Source organism: Danio rerio, chromosome 4 (genome assembly GCF_049306965.1).
Source record: "Danio rerio strain Tuebingen ecotype United States chromosome 4, GRCz12tu, whole genome shotgun sequence".
Lineage (NCBI taxonomy): Eukaryota > Metazoa > Chordata > Actinopteri > Cypriniformes > Danionidae > Danio > Danio rerio.
Window position 1 is genome coordinate 62,369,315 of NC_133179.1, and position 18,186 is coordinate 62,387,500.

The 18,186-nt window shown below is 45.3% G+C and overlaps 2 protein-coding genes and 1 long non-coding RNA gene across 3 annotated transcripts in view; 1 reads left to right on the forward strand and 2 right to left on the reverse strand.

The window, feature by feature from the left end:
- Positions 1 to 981: 981 nt before the first annotated feature.
- Positions 982 to 4,354, reverse strand: LOC141381935 (uncharacterized). Its single transcript, XR_012402845.1, has 3 exons — positions 2,717 to 4,354; positions 1,722 to 1,787; positions 982 to 1,551 (listed from the first exon to the last, which is right to left on the reverse strand). It is a non-coding gene; the product is annotated as an uncharacterized lncRNA (long non-coding RNA).
- The window catches only part of LOC141381809 (uncharacterized), a 705,874-nt gene continuing 691,865 nt past the window's right edge, over positions 4,178 to 18,186 (forward strand). The window contains exon 1 of the mRNA XM_073948470.1: positions 4,178 to 11,999. Within this exon, the coding sequence (XP_073804571.1) occupies positions 6,948 to 8,387 (1,440 nt within the window). The 5' untranslated portion in view covers positions 4,178 to 6,947 and the 3' untranslated portion in view covers positions 8,388 to 11,999. The remainder of the gene's footprint in view (positions 12,000 to 18,186) is intronic.
- LOC137488696 (uncharacterized) overlaps positions 13,614 to 18,186 on the reverse strand; it is an 11,801-nt gene continuing 7,228 nt past the window's right edge. Inside the window, exon 3 of the mRNA XM_068215704.2 lies at positions 13,614 to 18,085. Within this exon, the coding sequence (XP_068071805.1) occupies positions 17,289 to 18,085 (797 nt within the window). The 3' untranslated portion in view covers positions 13,614 to 17,288. The remainder of the gene's footprint in view (positions 18,086 to 18,186) is intronic.

Here is an 18,186-nt window from a genome sequence, read left to right on the forward strand (position 1 = left end):
ACTTCCGCTTGTCAAATGAATCACTGGCAGTTCATATTAATCACTCAAATCATTCCAGTTTGTTATCTATCTGACAATGAATCAGATTATGGAGTCATTTTAGGTAAAGTCAAGTCACTAATCGGTTTATTCGAACACTTTGCGTGCACGCTCTTCAGTTAGTATACAGAGTTTTAATTCTCATTGTACGAATAATTTTTTGAAAAAATATTTTAAATAGTTTTACGACATTAATTACCTTTAAAGTATTAACACTCATACATTTTGAATTCAGGTCGATTTATTTGTTAAAACTTTAAATATATTCAAATATAGGATATATAAATATTAAAGCAAAACCATTCATCGTGAACTATGATCTTTCATGTGTTTGACCATATAAGTCATTGATCCATTATCATGAATTGCATAGCAACTTAATGAATTCAAACTTTTGGTAAAAGCATTGATTAGAATATATTATACAATTATCAAGTATTAAAAAAGTCTTCTAATGTCTAATCTTGCTTAGCATGTTTCCAAACTTGTATGTCTTTTTCCCGTGAGGTTTCCCTCTATCTTTGTATATTTGACAATAAAACATTTATTTAAAAAAAGAAAGCTGGTGATTTTTTAGAATTCTGTACAGTTCATTAATTACATTTCTATCAATGATTTGTAGAAAACACTAAGGACTGCTGAAGCCTCAGAAAAAAGAAAAACCCTTCTAAAAATTCTAGAAGACAGAGAGGAAGAGAGAGGCCCCACTTTTTGAAATGGGTCCTCCCCCCCAAAAAAAACACAGATGACAGAGATCACAGATTTTCTGACAGCGAAGATGAAGTAGTAACTCTTCTTCTTCAAGAAAATATAGATCAATGAAGACACAAAATCAAGAGCTTTAAGAAGAGCTAAAGAAATCAACAAACAAGTAAGAGTTTAGTAATTAACAATTTCATTATTAAACAATAATATATATATATATATATTTTTTTTTTTTCTTGAGCAGTGATTAATCAGGACAGTGGTCAGAAATGGCTTAATTGTCCTATAATAATAATAATATTAGAACATCAGTATTGGCGTTTAATACTCATATTATTTTTTTTATTATTATTGTTATTATTAACGAGCCCCTTGTGTATCCCTAGGGAGTCGAGCCAGGTCCAGTCAATAATATGGTGATTTTGTCTGCGAGGCGCAAAGAGAGGAAACTTGCTGAAGGATTAAGGTGGGACACTTGTAAATTCTATTTTAAATTCTATTTTACATGTATGTTTGTCAGACCAATGATTTAAAATAGCCCTGCTCTATGAGATCTGTTTCTTTAGCGCAATATCATTCTTAAATATTATAGATATGTGACTGCATCACAATGGGGTAATTATCCATTCTTGTAAAAGACACCACAACAGCTTTATAAAATACTTTAAAATCAACTCAAGAAGATGAATATGGTTTGGTGAATATGGTGAATAGGACAACAAAATTAGAACTAAGTAATTAAATTTTGATTAAGTCTTTTGTTTCATTTAAGGAGTACACTTTATAAAGATGTCACCAGTGAGCTGTCTGATCTTTCAGTCCTTCAAGTGGCAGAGATTTACAAACACTTTGCCAGTTCTACAGCCCCTTTGGTCACCACAATTGGGATGTCGAGTGAGGATTTTTGGGTGGATTCTGCCTTCGGAAAAACTCAAATTGGAAGTGTCCTGTCATACCAACAGCCAGCTGCATCAAACCGCAACATTGTTCCTCATCGTGATGCCCCACCAACACCACCACTGCCACTAGATGGTTACAGCCACCTGTCTGCTTGTTTTTTCCAAGCGGCAACCTCCCGCTCTCCCTCAGGAAGCCAATACGGAAGTAACTAAAACTGCAATTCATCCGAAATTCCGACACTTGAGTGACAGTTAGGTCTCGCTGGTCGCCGTCACGTCACCTCTGCAGATTAGCCACTGAACTCGGCATATTTATCGTATTTCTGTGTTGTTTTATGTGGCTTTACACAGTCAACTGCCTTTTGGACTTGTTTCCTACAATTATTAGATGGCATGGCATGCTGAGGGCACTTAATTGTGCTCACAAACCATTTACGTGGCCTCCGTTTCCCATGTGAGTAAAGTTATATACTTATATACCATCTCTATACATGTATTTGTTTTATTTAAGATCATTTATCGTTTATATTTATATTTAGAGCTGTAATGCACTCCAGAATCTGTCAGATTGATTAGCTGTAGGCTCTAGAACAGTCATCTGAAGTGTTGTCATACAGTGTTATGCTGGATTTCATCAATAGTCTTACAGTAACTAACACAGACTATATCTGAAGTGTTTGGAAGAAATTTGCGTTTTCCTCCTGTTAAAAAACGTCATAAGAACAATGTTTAGTGGCTCAATGTATTACAGCAGTGTTTTTAAAAGTCTAAACACTTTATTGATATAGTGTACAACCAAGCACAAGTGGCTAGAATACAAACGAGTCACAGGTGATAAAGTATTAAGCATTTCTCCCAAAGTAAAGTGTGTCTGAACCAGGTCCAAGCTAAATGCTAGCAGGTGTCTGTAGCTCCGCTCACTCTCCGCCTCTTTGCCCTTGTTTGGTATCCCGCCGTGGGTGTGATGACGCGTGACCAAAATGGCAACGGTTGGCCGCGCCTACTTGTGGCTTCTTTTGCGCTCTTCAGAAACCTATGGGTGACGTCACGGATACTACGTCCATATATTTTACAGTCTATGGTTTTTTCATAATAATCAGGAACAACTTCACATGAGGTCATTGACCATAACTTCAGAAATGGCTCACTATGTTGAGCAAGCCACCAGATATCAGAGTGCATGTCTTGATTGGCATTCTGTCAGGAAAACCCGGATAACATTGTCACGCTTCAGTAAGATGTCTGTCATGTGCATGGCCAGACCTCAGCTGAACACCTGGCCGAAAGAATCCACAAGGAACTCGCCAGACAGCCGACATGAAGCAAGGACTTCAAATGGAGTCTGAAGCAGTTATGGAGTACTGCTTGCTGCGAGAGGTAAATTACCAGCCATGTGGATTTTTTTGAATTCACTCTGATGCTCCTTGGCTGGGGTCCTCTCCTGATGGGATAATTTTTGACCCCAACGAGCACCTTGTTTTTGGCCCTCTAGAAATAAAATGTCCCAATGTCAAAAGTTTTGTTGACTGTTCTTACCTCAAATTTCACAATGGCACACCAGAACTGAAACAGCAACATGCCTACTACCAGCAAGTCCCAGGAAAAATTCTCATCTAAGGATTGGACTGGTGTGACTTCATCATTTATGCAAAAGATGACATGATGATTCAACGCATTTATAAAGACATCAAAATGTTTTAGACCATTCTGGAAAAAAGCTGACCTTTTATTTTTTTTACTTTTACCTTCCAAGATGCCTACAGATGTAAACAAAACACACACACGTGCACACACACACACACACGTGTACACACATGCACACTTTTAATTTAAAGATTGTTTAATGTTATATCTACACATCACTGTACAGAATGTTTACCAATTCATCAAAGTTATTTAAATTTACACATGTGCAATTGTTTAAAGTTATTAATATTTAGGTACTTGTATTACTAGAGAGCAAATGTTCGGTTGTTTGTATTTACTTATGTACATTATTCTTTAAAGTTATTTATTTACATTACTGCAGTTATAATATTCACACACACACTCATGGTACAATCTGTTTATTACCCAAGGCTGAGTGTACTCTCAGCTGTTTTTATCAAAACTGGTTATCTACATTCAGGCTGCTATATTCTCACCACACAAAGTCTATCTTGAATAAAAAGGAAAATCACTTTAAACAGAATTAACACATAATAATATTATCAAAACCCCTTTAAGGGATTCAATCCTCAAGCCCTTCAGTTCCACTTGAGGTCTCCATGACCTCTGACCTGATTTGAGAGTTCCTGAAAATACAGTTTTGACAGACAAAGATAGCGACAAAGACACTTCAAGTGAAAATTCCTAAATTCATTCATTCATTTTCTTTTTGGCTTAGTCCCTTTATTAATCTGGGGTCACCACAGCGGTATGAACCGCCAACTTATCCAGCATATGTTTTATGCAGAGGATGCCCTTCCAGCCACACACCGCCACACAATCAGGTCACAAAGAACTTTCCATGCAACCTCCTAAAGTTTAGGAACTACCAATACAGCAAAAAAAAAACTTCTGCAAACAGACTCTCAACTGAGGACAACCCAGGACAACTACCACTCACAAGCAATGAATCCCAAGGATGTCACTGAAGCGGAGTCACCAACCAATCAGGAACGCCGTGTTTCGTTGAGGCCAGTCGGCGAAGGAAACTTAAACAAATGTCTCTTGCTGATCTGGCACTGTTGCCAACTATTTTCAATGAAAAGGCACTAAGCTCTGCCCGAAAAGTCGCTAGATTACGTCATACGTCAATTTGCATATTACTGAAGTCATCACATTCTACCATTTCTGTTTAACAGCCTATGTTAATAAAGGGGTATTTATTTGCACTATGCTTTATATAACCATGTCAATTTAACTAAATTTATTGCTGTTTGAATACAATATATCATTATAGATGTGTAGTGAATTTGCAGTAATGTCCTAGCTGTAATAAACTCAGACAAGTTCAGAAACTGTCACTAAAGTATCTGTGATTGTGAACAAGAATAGAATAAACAGTCAACCTAAATTGTTCAAATAAAGGAGAAGCAGATTGGTCTGACAGTACAAGGGAATTACCTACGCACTGCCGGTGCTAAATCATTTGCCATCGGTACGCAGATGGGTGATCTGCCTTGAGGCTGCAGGTGGGAGAGGCTGCTGTACGAGGACTGACTGGGCAGCCTGTCAGTGCTGTGAGGCGGGGGAGGGGGCGGTGGCATCACATGCAGCGCGTTGAGATGAGTAGGGACGGTACAGTATGGACAAATGACAGTCTATAAAAATCTCCAATAACACACAGAAAAGTCGCTAGATTTGTCGCTAGTCACTTTTTTGAAAATTTGTCTCTGGGGGGTCTGAAAAGTCGCTAAGTTGGCAACACTATGATCTGGTACAAACTGATCTTAAGCAGTTAAAGATAAGCCAAATCTCTGCTTTTGTGGTTTCTCAGGTGTGAATCTAAGAGCTAGTAATAAGAGCTAAAATTAATTTGGAACGGTTGTCAACTCATTTTGCACAAGCACCAGAATTAAGAACCACTCCTCTGGGGTATGTAAAATAACAAAATGAATTGCCCTACTAAAGTTACTTCTCTACTTCAGTATATCTCTGTAAATATATCTTTACAACATTTAAAACATTTTATCAACAGCCAGTTGATAAAAAAGGGTTGGGGCTTCCTGAGCATTTATTTCATTATAACGCCTTTAGTCTGAGACATCTCGCACACTGGTCCATCCCTCCTGAGAGAGCTCATTCTTGGTTTATGGTTGAACAAGCCATCCTACTTCACCTTCCACCACCACAATGTCCATCCATCCATTTATTTATTTTATTTGTAAATGTGTTATTCATGAGGCTGATCTCAAAAATATAATAATTTGTCAGAATCTTAGGTGCAGGCTAGGACTGTCTCTGCCATTTGCAGATAACGTTGTCCTCTTGGCTTCATAGGACATGGACCTTCAGCACGCAGTGAGACGGTTTGCTGCTGAGTGTGACATGGCAGGGAAAGAAACCGCACCTCTAATGCTGCGTTCACACCAGACACGGCACGCGCATCAAGCGTGAGTGATTTACATGTTAAGTCAATGCAAACGCGCAAATAGACATCCTGCGGCGCGTATGACGAGAATTGAGCGAATGGTGCGGGGCGAATTGAGCGTTTTGCGCGTTTGACATGCTTAACGAGCGTTTTGTGCGAATCTCTCGAGTTTGAAAATCTAACCTTCAGCGGACATTCGCGCCGCGTTAACCTATCAGAAGCTTGCTCTTGTGGGGGCGTGATTGTGACGTAGAACATGTTGATGGTGTCCCAGGGGAAATCCTCCAGGCGACACTGACAACAAGTCATCAAACTGGGCTTGGCTCAGTCAGAAGCACCGTTGAAAGCCTCCGTCATCCAGGTTCAGTTTCTGGAGGAGTTTATGAGCTCACAGAGCTGGATGCACCTCTGAAAGTATGCAGTGGACTCAGACATGACCCTAAACATATCGACACTGTTTTTCAGTCTCCATAAAGCACATTAACATTGTTATTTTCTCAATAAAATCCATGTTAGCCATTTAGCTATGAAGCTAGAGTCACCGGGCAGACAGAAGCCCTGCCCCTCACGCGAATCCACTTCTGTTTTGAAGTGAATTTGACACAAGGTCAAAAGAAACAGACAGTAAAATCAGACAAATAAAAGGAGAATCATTAATATCATTGAAGATGTTTTTGGGGGCCTCTTTTTTTGTTTTAACAAACTCATCCCTCAGGTTTTTGCAAACTTTTACAAAAACTTTCCTACTTTCCTACTGTTGCAATTTCTAGCCAAGAATTATTGGTCATCTGGTTCCCCTTCGGGGGGAACTTTAGCACTATAAGTGGATTTGATTTGTAAAATCCACGCATTGGGAGGATTTGGATCAGAAGCCGCTTGTCTGGAGAGTATTGAACGGGCCAATGAATGAAATTAATTGGTAGCGTAAGCTTGCGCAGGTGTGCGACATCTGCAATTATCTCAGCATATAAGCACACCTGAAGCCAGCAGACGCCATCCTTTTCGCTTCAGATCCTTTCTGAGTGAGTCGATGAGGGTTCCTCTTGCTGATCAGCACTTCAGAGCGAACGAGTGTGTCTCCCGGTCCAGAGTGGGTCTTCGCGGTGGCAGACGGTCGAGCTGGGTTACTCCCTTGCCTGCGGTTCTTTGGGTCCGGTCCTCCAGAGCGGTGCGTATAGTTGCAACTTTCCTAAAAGAGCAACACAGTCGTGCAGCACGTCCTTTTCAGGATGGCGCTCCGACTGTGCGTTTCTGGATGCGGGGGTTTCCTGGCTCCGGATGATGAACACGATCACTGCATTGCATGTTTGGGGGTCCAGCATGTTAATGCGGTGCTCGCGGGCGGTTCATGTCGTCATTGCGATGCCATGACCGTTGCACAGCTAAGATCGCGGCTAACTTTCGCAAGAGAGCGAGCCACCCTAGTTGCCTCCTGTTCTAAAAAAGCAGCGGGCGCTCGGGCAGATCTGAGGGTTTCAGCGGGAGATAATCCGCCGCCCACGGGCTCGCGGACCTCTCGCTCCTCACGGCGCTCCATCCAAGCTTCGGGTGGTGAGAGTGATCCGTCTAACCAGATGGTAGCTCTCACACTCGCTGACACCGGAGATCAGATGTCCTCCGCGGCATCGGAGGGTGGGCTTTCACTGTCCGACGAAGATCCGGACCCGCTCGCCCCCTCCGGGCAGGTGAGCGCTGTCAAATCGGATCCTGAAGCGGACATGTTAGCCGTGCTTTCCCGGGCTGCTTCGGCCGTGGGGTTGGAGATGGTTTATCCCCCAGCTCCGCGGCCGGACCGACTAGATGGGTGCTACGTAGAGGACCAGAAGGCGAAGCCTTCGAAGCCTCTCGTCCCCTTCTTCCCGGAAGTGCACAGTAGGCTCACGCAGTCTTGGAGGGCACCTTTCTCTGCCCGTGCTGCGTGTGCCTCCGCCCTCACCGCCCTTGACGGCGGAGCTGCCAGGGGGTATGAGGCGATCCCGTCAGTGGAGCGCGCTATCGCGGTCAATCTTTGTCCGCGCGGCGCCTCTACGTGGCGGGGTTTGCCCCGCCTCCCGTCCAAAGCCTGTAAGTTGTCTCCCTCCCTCGGAGCCAGAGCTTATAAGGCTGCGGGCCAGGCTGCTTCTGCTTTGCACGCGATGGCCACCTACCAGCGCTACCAAGCGCAGGCGCTGGCCGAGCTGCACGAGGGCGGGTCCAACCCAAGCTTATTACATGAGCTGCGCACCGCGACCGACTATGCTCTTCGGACTACTAAGTCCGCCGCGTGTGCGCTGGGGAGGACGATGTCCACACTTGTGGTTCAGGAACGCCACCTCTGGCTAAACCTGGCCGATATGCGCGACGTTGACAAAGTTCGCTTTCTTGACTCGCCCATATCCCAGGCTGGCCTGTTCGGCGACACCGTCGGTGAATTCACCCAGGAATTCAAGGCGGTGAAAGAGCAGTCGGATGCGATGGGCAATGTCATCTATCGGCGTGGCCGTAAGCCCGCTCCGCCCGCCGAGCCATCCACCTCCGCTGTTCCTCGCCGAGGGCGCCCGCCAACGAGTGCGGCCCCGCCCTCGCCTGCACCTCCGGCCAAGCGGCCGCGGCGTTCACCTCGAAAGCAGGCAGCCCCTCCTGCCCAGGGCGCCGTTAAGTCCGGTAAACGGACCGCGAAGCGTCCCTGAGACAGGCCATCCGGAGAAGAGGAAACTTGCTCTTTCCCCGCTGGAGGGCGGGGCCCCGATAACAACGGTACTTTTCAGTGCCACCAAAACATCAGTAAAAGAGCACTTTTTCCCTTCCCCGGATGTGACTGCACGAGTTCTGCCAGTCCGGGACGCGCTGCCTTCCGGCTCGCAGACTCTACGTGCTTCGCCAGTGGCTCACGAGCGCTGGGGGGACGGTCTCCCTTCCCTCAGCCCTCCAGCCCCCTCTCCGGAGTCAGGGTGCGGAGCCAGAGCGAATCGCTCTCCTCCAGCTCTTCCGCGGGACCCTCGTGCTTCCCGGATCAGCACACCCACTCCGCGCTGCCCCACCGCTGGTACGTCAGCGATTGTAGCGATGACTCCATTAGCGGGGGCTCTGCCTGCCTGGTTAGCGCGGGCCAGCCCCTCGCGGTGGCTCATACGCACAATCAGACTCGGTTACGCGATTCAGTTCGCGAAACGGCCCCCCAAGTTTACGGGCGTGTATTTCTCCAGGGTCAACCCCCTGTCCGCCCCTGTCTTGCGAGAGGAGATTGCTGCCCTCCTGGCGAAGGGTGCAATCGAGCCGGTTCCTCCAGCCGAGATGGAGAGTGGGTTTTACAGCCCATACTTCATCGTACCCAAAAAGAGCGGTGGGTCACGGCCAATCCTAGATCTGCGCGTTTTGAACCGCTGTCTGCACAGGCTGCCGTTCAGAATGCTCACGCAGAGGCGCATTCTCCAATGCGTTCGTCCTCGGGATTGGTTTGCAGCCATAGACCTGAAGGACGCGTATTTCCATGTCTCCATTCTTCCACGCCACTGCCAATTTCTGCGGTTTGCGTTCGAGGGTCGAGCGTGGCAGTACAAGGTCCTCCCCTTCGGGCTCTCTCTGTCTCCGCGGGTCTTCACCAAACTCGCGGAGGGTGCCCTAGCGCCCCTTCGGCTCGCGGGCATTCGCATACTCAATTATCTCGACGACTGGCTGATTTAGCCCACTCGCGGGAGCAATTGATTATGCACAGGGACAAGGTGCTTCGGCATCTCCGCCTACTGGGGCTTCAGGTCAACCGAGAAAAGAGCAAACTCGCCCCCGTGCAGAGGATTTCTTTTCTCGGGATGGAGCTGGACTCGATCACCATGGTAGCGCACCTCTCCGAGGAACGCGCTCGCCTGTTGCTGAACTGTCTGAGGGAGCTCGACAGCAAACTAGTGGTCCCACTGAAGTTCTTTCAGAGGCTCCTGGGGCATATGGCATCCGCAGCCGCCGTCACGCCGCTCGGGTTGCTCCATATGAGACCACTTCAGCACTGGCTTCACGATCGGGTCCCCAGACGCGCATGGCACGCGGGCACACACCGGGTCTCGGTTACTGCGCTGTGTCGCCGCGCCCTCAGCCCTTGGAACGACCCCTCGTTCCTACAGGCCGGTGTGCCTCTAGGACAGGCGTCCAGCCATGTTGTTGTTTCAACAGACGCTTCCAACACGGGTTGGGGGGCCGTGTGTCGCGGGCATGCGGCTGCGGGCCTCTGGAAGGGTGCCCAGCTGCATTGGCATATCAATCACCTAGAGCTGTTGGCAGTGTTCCTCGCTCTCCACCGCTTTTTACCGGTGCTGGAGCGGCAACACGTGCTGGTCAGGACGGACAGTATGGCGGCGGCGGCGTATATCAACCGCATGGGGGGTATGCGCTCTCGCCGCATGTCTCAGCTCGCCCGCCGTCTGCTCCTCTGGAGTCACCCGCGGCTGAAATCGCTGCGCGCCATTCACGTCCCAGGCACGCTCAATCGTGCAGCCGATGCGCTCTCACGACAGCTGTTACGCCCTGGAGAATGGAGACTCCACCCCGAGTCTGTTCAGCTGATATGGGCGCGATTCGGGGAGGCCCAGATCGATCTGTTTGCTTCCCCCGAGAACGCTCACTGCCAGTTGTTTTTTTCCCTGACCGAGGGCTCTCTCGGCACGGATGCACTGGCCCACAGCTGGCCTCGGGGCATGCGCAAGTATGCGTTTCCCCCAGTGAGCCTGCTCGCGCAGTTTCTGTGCAAGGTCAGGGAGGACGAGGAACAGGTTCTGCTAGTTGCGCCCCTTTGGCCCAACCGGACCTGGATATCAGAGCTCTCACTCCTCGCGACGGCCCTCCCCTGGCGGATCCCTTTGAGAGAGGACCTACTCTCTCAGGGACAGGGCACCATCTGGCACCCTCGCCCCGATCTTTGGAACCTCCACGTGTGGTCCCTAGACGCGAGGAAGACTTAGGTAACCTACCGACTGCGGTGGTTAATACCATCACTCAGGCTAGAGCCCCCTCCACGAGGCGCGCCTACGCCCTGAAGTGGAGTCTATTCACTGAATGGTGCGTCTCTCGCAGAGAAGACCCCCGAAATTGCCAGATTAGTGTTGTGCTCTCTTTCCTTCAAGAGAAGTTGGACAGCAGGCTGTCGCCCTCCACTCTCAAGGTTTACGTGGCCGCCATCTCCGCTTATCATAGCGCGGTAGCTGGCGGCACCGTGGGAAAGCATAACCTGGTCATCCAGTTCCTTAGGGGTGCTAGGCGAATTAATCCATCTCGCCCCCCTCTCATGCCCTCTTGGGATCTCGCCCTCGTTCTCACGAGTCTGCGATCCGATCCCTTTGAGCCACTCGAATCAGTATCTCTAAGATTTCTGTCCCTGAAGACAGCTCTGCTGGTTGCGTTGGCCTCCATCAAGAGGGTCGGGGACCTGGAGGCATTTTCGGTCAGTGACTCGTGCCTGGAATTCGGGCCGGATTACTCTCACGTCATCCTGAGACCCCGCCCCGGTTATGTGCCCAAGGTTCCTACCACCCCCTTTAGAGATCAGGTAGTGAACCTGCAAGCGCTGCCCCCGGAGGAGGCAGACCCAGCCCATTCTTTACTTTGTCCAGTTCGCGCTCTGCGCATTTATGTGGACCGTACTCAGAATTTTAGATCATCTGAGCAGCTCTTTGTCTGTTATGGCGGTCGGCAGCAGGGAAGTGCCGTATCGAAACAAAGATTATCCCACTGGATTGTGGATGCCATTTCACTCGCTTATTCGAGTCGAGGTCAGCCGTGTCCCCCGGGAGTACGTGCACACTCCACTCGGAGCGTTGCATCCTCTTGGGCGCGTGCACGCGGCGCCTCTCTAACAGACATCTGTAGAGCTGCGGGCTGGGCGACACCCAACACATTCGCAAGGTTTTACAATCTGCGAGTGGAGCCGGTTTCCTCAAGGGTATTAGGTAACCCTTTGGTGATTGAGGAGACAACTCGGTAGGGTGTTGAAACACGCTTGCTGCGCCATTCTCCCTAACACGGAGGTACGTGCGCCTTTTTTTTATCTGTCAGTAAAGTTCCCCGTCAGGTGAGCCCTGCAGATTCCTCCGTGGCCCCCAGCACTGACTCAGCGGAGGAGTCACTTGCTGGCCCACTACGTTGTAGGTCTGCCCGCTGGTCAGCCCGCGTTTTGGGTATAGGTGCCTGCTATGCGTGATCCCCACTAGGCGATCCCATATGCTTATTCCGCCACGGTTAAGTCCCCCCCCTGGGCGGACCCGTGTCTTCCCTCTCCGCTAAGCACTCTTTTGCTATGCGTACTCCCCCTTTTTAGGGCTAGTCCATATGTAAATTCTGCCATCTATCCCCCCCTTGGGTAACGGATGGCCTCCGCAGCATCCTCCCTATCGGGATTGCACGCTTCCCAACGTACTGTCGTATTTCCTAGAATTATCTAGATGCTCACGACTTCCCAAAAAATATATCTAAATCCGTAAAACTTCTGTTGAAGTAGGATAAATTAGGGCCAGGGACACGTTGGAGGACCGCGCCCCCCATGATGTGGGTGCGTCACGCTTGCTTGACTATCTCCTCATCGGGGGTGTTGGTAAGGTGCAGTCATTATGGCGCTTTCAATGGGCTCCCAATGCGTGGATTTTACAAATCAAATCCACTTATAGTGCTGAAGTTCCCCCCGAAGGGGAACGTTCGAGGTTACTAAAGTAACCCTTCGTTCCCCGAGGAGGGGAACGGAAGCACTATACTCCGTCGCCATAATGACTGTCCCTTAGCTGTTTGAAAGTCTCTTCAGCTTAAAAGGATGGCGTCTGCTGGCTTCAGGTGTGCTTATATGCTGAGATAATTGCAGATGTCGCACACCTGCGCAAGCTTACGCTGCCAATTAATTTCATTCATTGGCCCGTTCAATACTCTCCAGACAAGCGGCTTCTGATCCGAATCCTCCCAATGCGTGGATTTTACAAATCAAATCCACTTATAGTGCTTCCGTTCCCCTCCTCGGGGAACGAAGGGTTACTTTAGTAACCTCGAACGTTCTCCCTATGATCACGCATGAATGGATCATAAAGATGTACCCGTTTCAGACAAAATCAAGCAGGAACCTCCCGCTCTCCCTTTAGGAAGCCAATAAGGAAGTAACTAAAACTGCAATTCATCCGAAATTCAGCTAGTCCTGGCCGCTCCTAGCTCCATAATAGAGCAAATTTTAATTGAGCCCACTGTTAGAATGGCCAACTTTACAGCAGAAAAAAAAGGTGTTTACAGCCTGGTTCAAAAAAAGAATTTGGTTAATACAGCTAATATTACCCTTCATGACAACTGTGAGGGGGGTGAATTTTTTTTATAACTTTTTTATCATCAGTTTCCTTTATATTAAGTTACATTAAGTTTGCATAATTAAGGCCATGGCCACTTGAGTGACAGCTAGGTCTCGTTGGTCACAGTCACGTCACCTCAGCTGAATCCTGCAGATTAGCCACGGATCTCGGCATATTTATCATATTTCTGTGTTGTTTTATGTGGCTTTACACTGTCAACTGCCTTTTGCACTTGTTTCCTACAATTATCAGATTGCATGGCATGCTGTGTGCACTTAATTGTGCTCACAAACCATTCACGTGGCCTCCGTTTCTCATGTGAGTAAAGTTATATACTTATATACCATCTCTATACATGTATTTGTTTTATTTAAGATCATTTATCATTATATTTAGAGCTGTAATGCACTGCAGAATCTGTCAGATTGATTAGCTGTAGGCTCTAGAACAGTCATTTGAAGTGTTGTCATACAGTGTTATGCTGGATTTCATCAATAGTCTTGCATTTACTAACACAGACTATATCTGAAGTGTTTGGAAGTAATTTGCGTGTTCCTGCTGTAGGAAACTACACAAGAACAATGCTTAGTGGCTCTGTGTATTACTACAGTGTTTTTAAAAGTCTAAACACTTTATTGATATAATGTACACCCAAGCACATGTGGTCAGAATACAAACGAGTCACAGGTAATAAAGTATTAAGCGTTCTCCCAAAGTAAAACGTGTCTGAACCAGCTCCAAGCAAAATGCCAGCACTTATCTGTAGCTCTGTTCACTCTCCGCCTCTTTACCCTTGTTTGGTATCCCACCAAGGGTGCGATGACGCGCGAACAAAATGGCGACGGTTGGCCACGCCTACTTGTGGCTTCTTTTGCTCTCTTCAGAAACCTATGGGTGACGTCACGGATACTACGTCCAGATATTTTACAGTATATGGACATAATCTCTTCAAAGTGTTTTATATTAAATGCGGCGCCACGCGAACTTTTCACCTGAGTCTCAAAAAATTCTGTGAGCTTCCCTATGGCGTTATATCACTGACAAATGTTGTGAGTGCAGTATTACAAGTCAAGAGCGCATTCATGTAATACGAGTGAGCAAATCTCTTTGCTCGTGCACTGATTTCCTGTTTGGGGACAAAACTGCGTGCAAGCTCTTAAATATAATACACTGCTAGTGCACAAATTTACTTACTCTCAAATATGCACTGCTCATGCACAAATTTTCTTGTGCGCTCTCAGTACATTGTTCCCTCTTCCTTTCGTGCTTTTTGATATGATTATATTAATACACTATATTACCAATAACCAAAAACTAAAATAGACTTGTATATTACATTTTTATTCTAATAAACCATAACATTTTGGCTGTATGTTATATGATGATATTTCCAGTTTCAAACACTTAAAGACAAAGAGAATAGTTAATTTAAAAACATTTATTAAACATTCAAAAGGTGCACCAAACTAATAAAATAAAACATTTAGTTATAACTAACCCAAGCAGAAATGTAACTAATGTAAAATAGAGAAAACCTGATAAGGTATTAGAGCCTCCTGTACTTTTCACTCTTTAATTAAATGTGACTATCAATCTCATTTTATCATGTCAACTAAAATAAAGCGAACTAGTCTCTGTTGTACAGTGTTTTGAACAGTACTATAGTAAAGTACTTCAATTAAACTGTTTTGGTAATACTATAGTTGCTATGGTAACACAAGTGTAATATAAACAAATGACCCAGTGCTGTAGTTTAGTTTTTTTTTTTTACAATATAGGGTATATTATTCTACAATTCATCACACTTTACTGTAGTAAAACTAAACTGTATTTTATTTCATCAGTTACCTATTCTCAATACTACAGTATGCTGAAGCATCTCTGGAGAGCAAAAACACGAAAGGAGTAGGAAGCACAAGACACAAAAATTATGAGTCTGCATCATCCGACGGAACAAGAGCAGATCATTTGCACGTGAGCAGCCAGTGTTTTGAGAGCTCGCGGGCAGTTTTGTCCACGAACAGAGAAAACCAGTGCATGAGCAAATAGAGTCACTCTCTCGTATTACATGAATGCACTCCCGACTTGTTATACTGTGCTTATGACATTTGTCAGTGAAATAACGCCCCAGTGAAATTTAAGACCCAGCGGAAACCCTGTAATAATGAAAAACTTGGAATATTATTACAACACTTTAACTACATGATATAGGTAATGCAAAACAAAACCAAAAGGTTAAAGAGTCAATGAGATGGCAGGTCTTGACATGAGGACTTCTGAGTAGCCACAGCGTCCTGGGGTGGCTAGCATAACAACTTTTATATACCCATCGATGAGTAATGCCAAGCTGGAGTCTTTGGGATCATCAAAGTGTAATAATATTGTATTGTAATACCTGTCGCTCTGCCTAAATCATAAAATATTCATCAAGTTTGTATTCTACTCAAAAAAGTAAACGTAGTAAACTAGAAAGAATCTTGAACCTAAAATTAAAGAAACTTCACTAATAAAAGATGCAACACAGGACAATTGAATGGGCTTTCTAAACTTGATGCCCTGGTATACTGCAAACTAACCGTCCTGGAGCTCCACCTTCTTGTTGATGTGCGGTGTCTTCCTAGTGATTTGTTTCTCGTTCAGGGAGTCAGACAGAGAACATCATCCAAAACAACACTAGCTACATGAATACACTGGAGAGTGGAGTACAGACCTATCCGCACCTGTACAATAACTTGCAAAGAGACGCAGAGGTGCTGTTTGCCAGATGTTTATGAAACTGTTCTTCTCTCGGTCGCCATCATTGTGTTTACAGTAAACGCAATGAGTGCAACACATTTACAACCCACCTACTGCAGTGTGGGAGTGTTGGAAAACAGTACATCGCCACTCAGCCTTTTCAAACATTATTCAGACATGAAACATCCAGTGCACATGAGAAAATGTTTTGCTGCATTCATGTCATGTGTGCAGCTTTTTGTCCAATTCTGTAGACACTGATCAGATCTATACATTTTCTCTCCAGTGTGAATCTCTCCTCGTCACAGTGTGAACACTTGTACGGTCTTTCTAGTGTGAAACGTCTGGTGCAGTTTCAATTTTGTAATAAAAGTCTTCTCACACTCAAAGCACATATACTCCCACACCAGTGTGGATCTTCACATGTTCATTAAGGTTTGCTGATCAGTTGAAACTCTTCTTACACTAGCTATGTTTCCATCCACCTATTTTATGCACATTTTGCAAATGCGCATAAAAAAACCAGTTGATGGAAACGCCATGATGCGCATAAATTTTGAAAATGTGCATAAAAAACTTATGCACCTAACTGGGTAGGATAAACTTTTTATTCGATAAGAAAAGATGCGCATAAACTGCGATGGAAACACTTTTACCGCACAAACTCCATCGTGCGCATTAAAAAAGGTCATGTGATTTGTTAAAAGAGATCATGTGGTGCTTAAAATGTGTGAATGGATAAAACTTCAGGCTGAGCACATTATAAAACATCTGAAATGTTATTTTGGTCATTATAAAACGCCTTACCATTTCAGTATTAATGTTATTATATTATTAATGACCTCCAGAATCAAGAGCGCCTGTGCTCCGCGTCTGACATCTTCAAACGCCACTGCGCTTACTGCTTGTCAGGATTGTCTTCTGTGGCGCATTTATTTAGAAAAGATTGATGCAGCTTCTCCTACTGCAGCAAATGCAGTTTTTACTGTTGATATTTGGCGCCAGTTAATCAGGAAGTGACGATTTTGTTCGCTTTGACACGTTGGATGGAAACGATGCTTTATTCGCACAACTTTTATGCGATAATCGAGTTTTGCACATAAAGTTTATTCGCATTTTTGGATGGAAACATAGCTACTGAGTGCATGTGAATGAGTTCTCTCCAGTGTGGGTCTTCATGTGTTTATTAAGGTCTGATGAGTTACTAAAATTCTTCCCACACCAAAGCTGCAGTCACACTAGAGTTTGAGCATGCAACATTCTGTTGTATGGCACTGCGAAAAGGGGCGGGATTAAACAAGATGATTAGATATAAAAAAAGTGAGCGATTGGTCCATAATTTACATTTCTGTCCAGAGAGGTCATGTTTTGATCTTTGATTGGTCTCACACAGACAAGTGATATGATTTTGCAGGTCAGAGTTCACCAAACTTGAACTTTGCAACGCAGTGAACTGCAAAACTTGATACACGAACTTGCGTTTCATGTCTGATGCATTCACATGCGTATGAATGGAAGTCTATGGGGAGAAAAGTCCAGTGTGACCGTGGCTCAAGTGCATGTGAATGTTTTTTCTCCAGTGTGGATCCTCATGTGTTTATTAAGGGATAATGATTGGCTGAAACTCTTCCCACACTGAGTGCATGTGAATGGTTTTTCTCCATTGTGGATCCTCATGTGTCTATAAAGGTTTGATGAGCAGTAAAAACTTTTCCCACACTGTGTGCATGTGAATGGTTTCTCTCCAGTGTGAATCATCATGTGTAGATTAAGGGATGATGAGCGGCTGAAACTCTTCCCACATGGAGTGCATGTGAATGGTTTCTCTCCGGTGTGGCTCATCATGTGTAGATTAAGGGATGATGGTTTGCTCAAACTCTTCCCACACTGAGTGCATGTGAATAGTTTCTTTCTAGCGTGAATCCTCATGTGTGGATTAAAGTTTGATGACAGGCTTAAACTCTTCCCACACTGAGTGCTTTTGAATGGTTTCTCTCCAGTGTGGATCCTCATGTGTCTATAAAGGTTTGATGAGCAGTAAAAACTCTTCCCACACTGAGTGCATGTGAATGGTTTCTCTCCAGTGTGAATCATCATGTGTAGGTTAAGGGATGATAAGCGGCTGAAACTCTTCCCACACTGAGTACATGTGAATAGTTTCTCTCCAGTGTGAATCCTCATGTGAATCTTAAGAATGTGTTTTTTTCCAAAGCTCTTCCCACACTGAGTGCAGGTGAAATGATTCTTGTTTTTCCTTTTAAAAATACCATCAGTCTGTAAATGAGTTTTTTCCTCAATTTTGACATGATGTTCCTCCTCTTTACTCCCCTCATTCTCTTCAATTAGGACTGAAATAAATAAATACAACAGTTTTCATTAAGTCTTAAAAACTCTCATCAAAATCTGAAAAGTAAAAACACACTGGAAAGATTGTCTACACACACTGTAA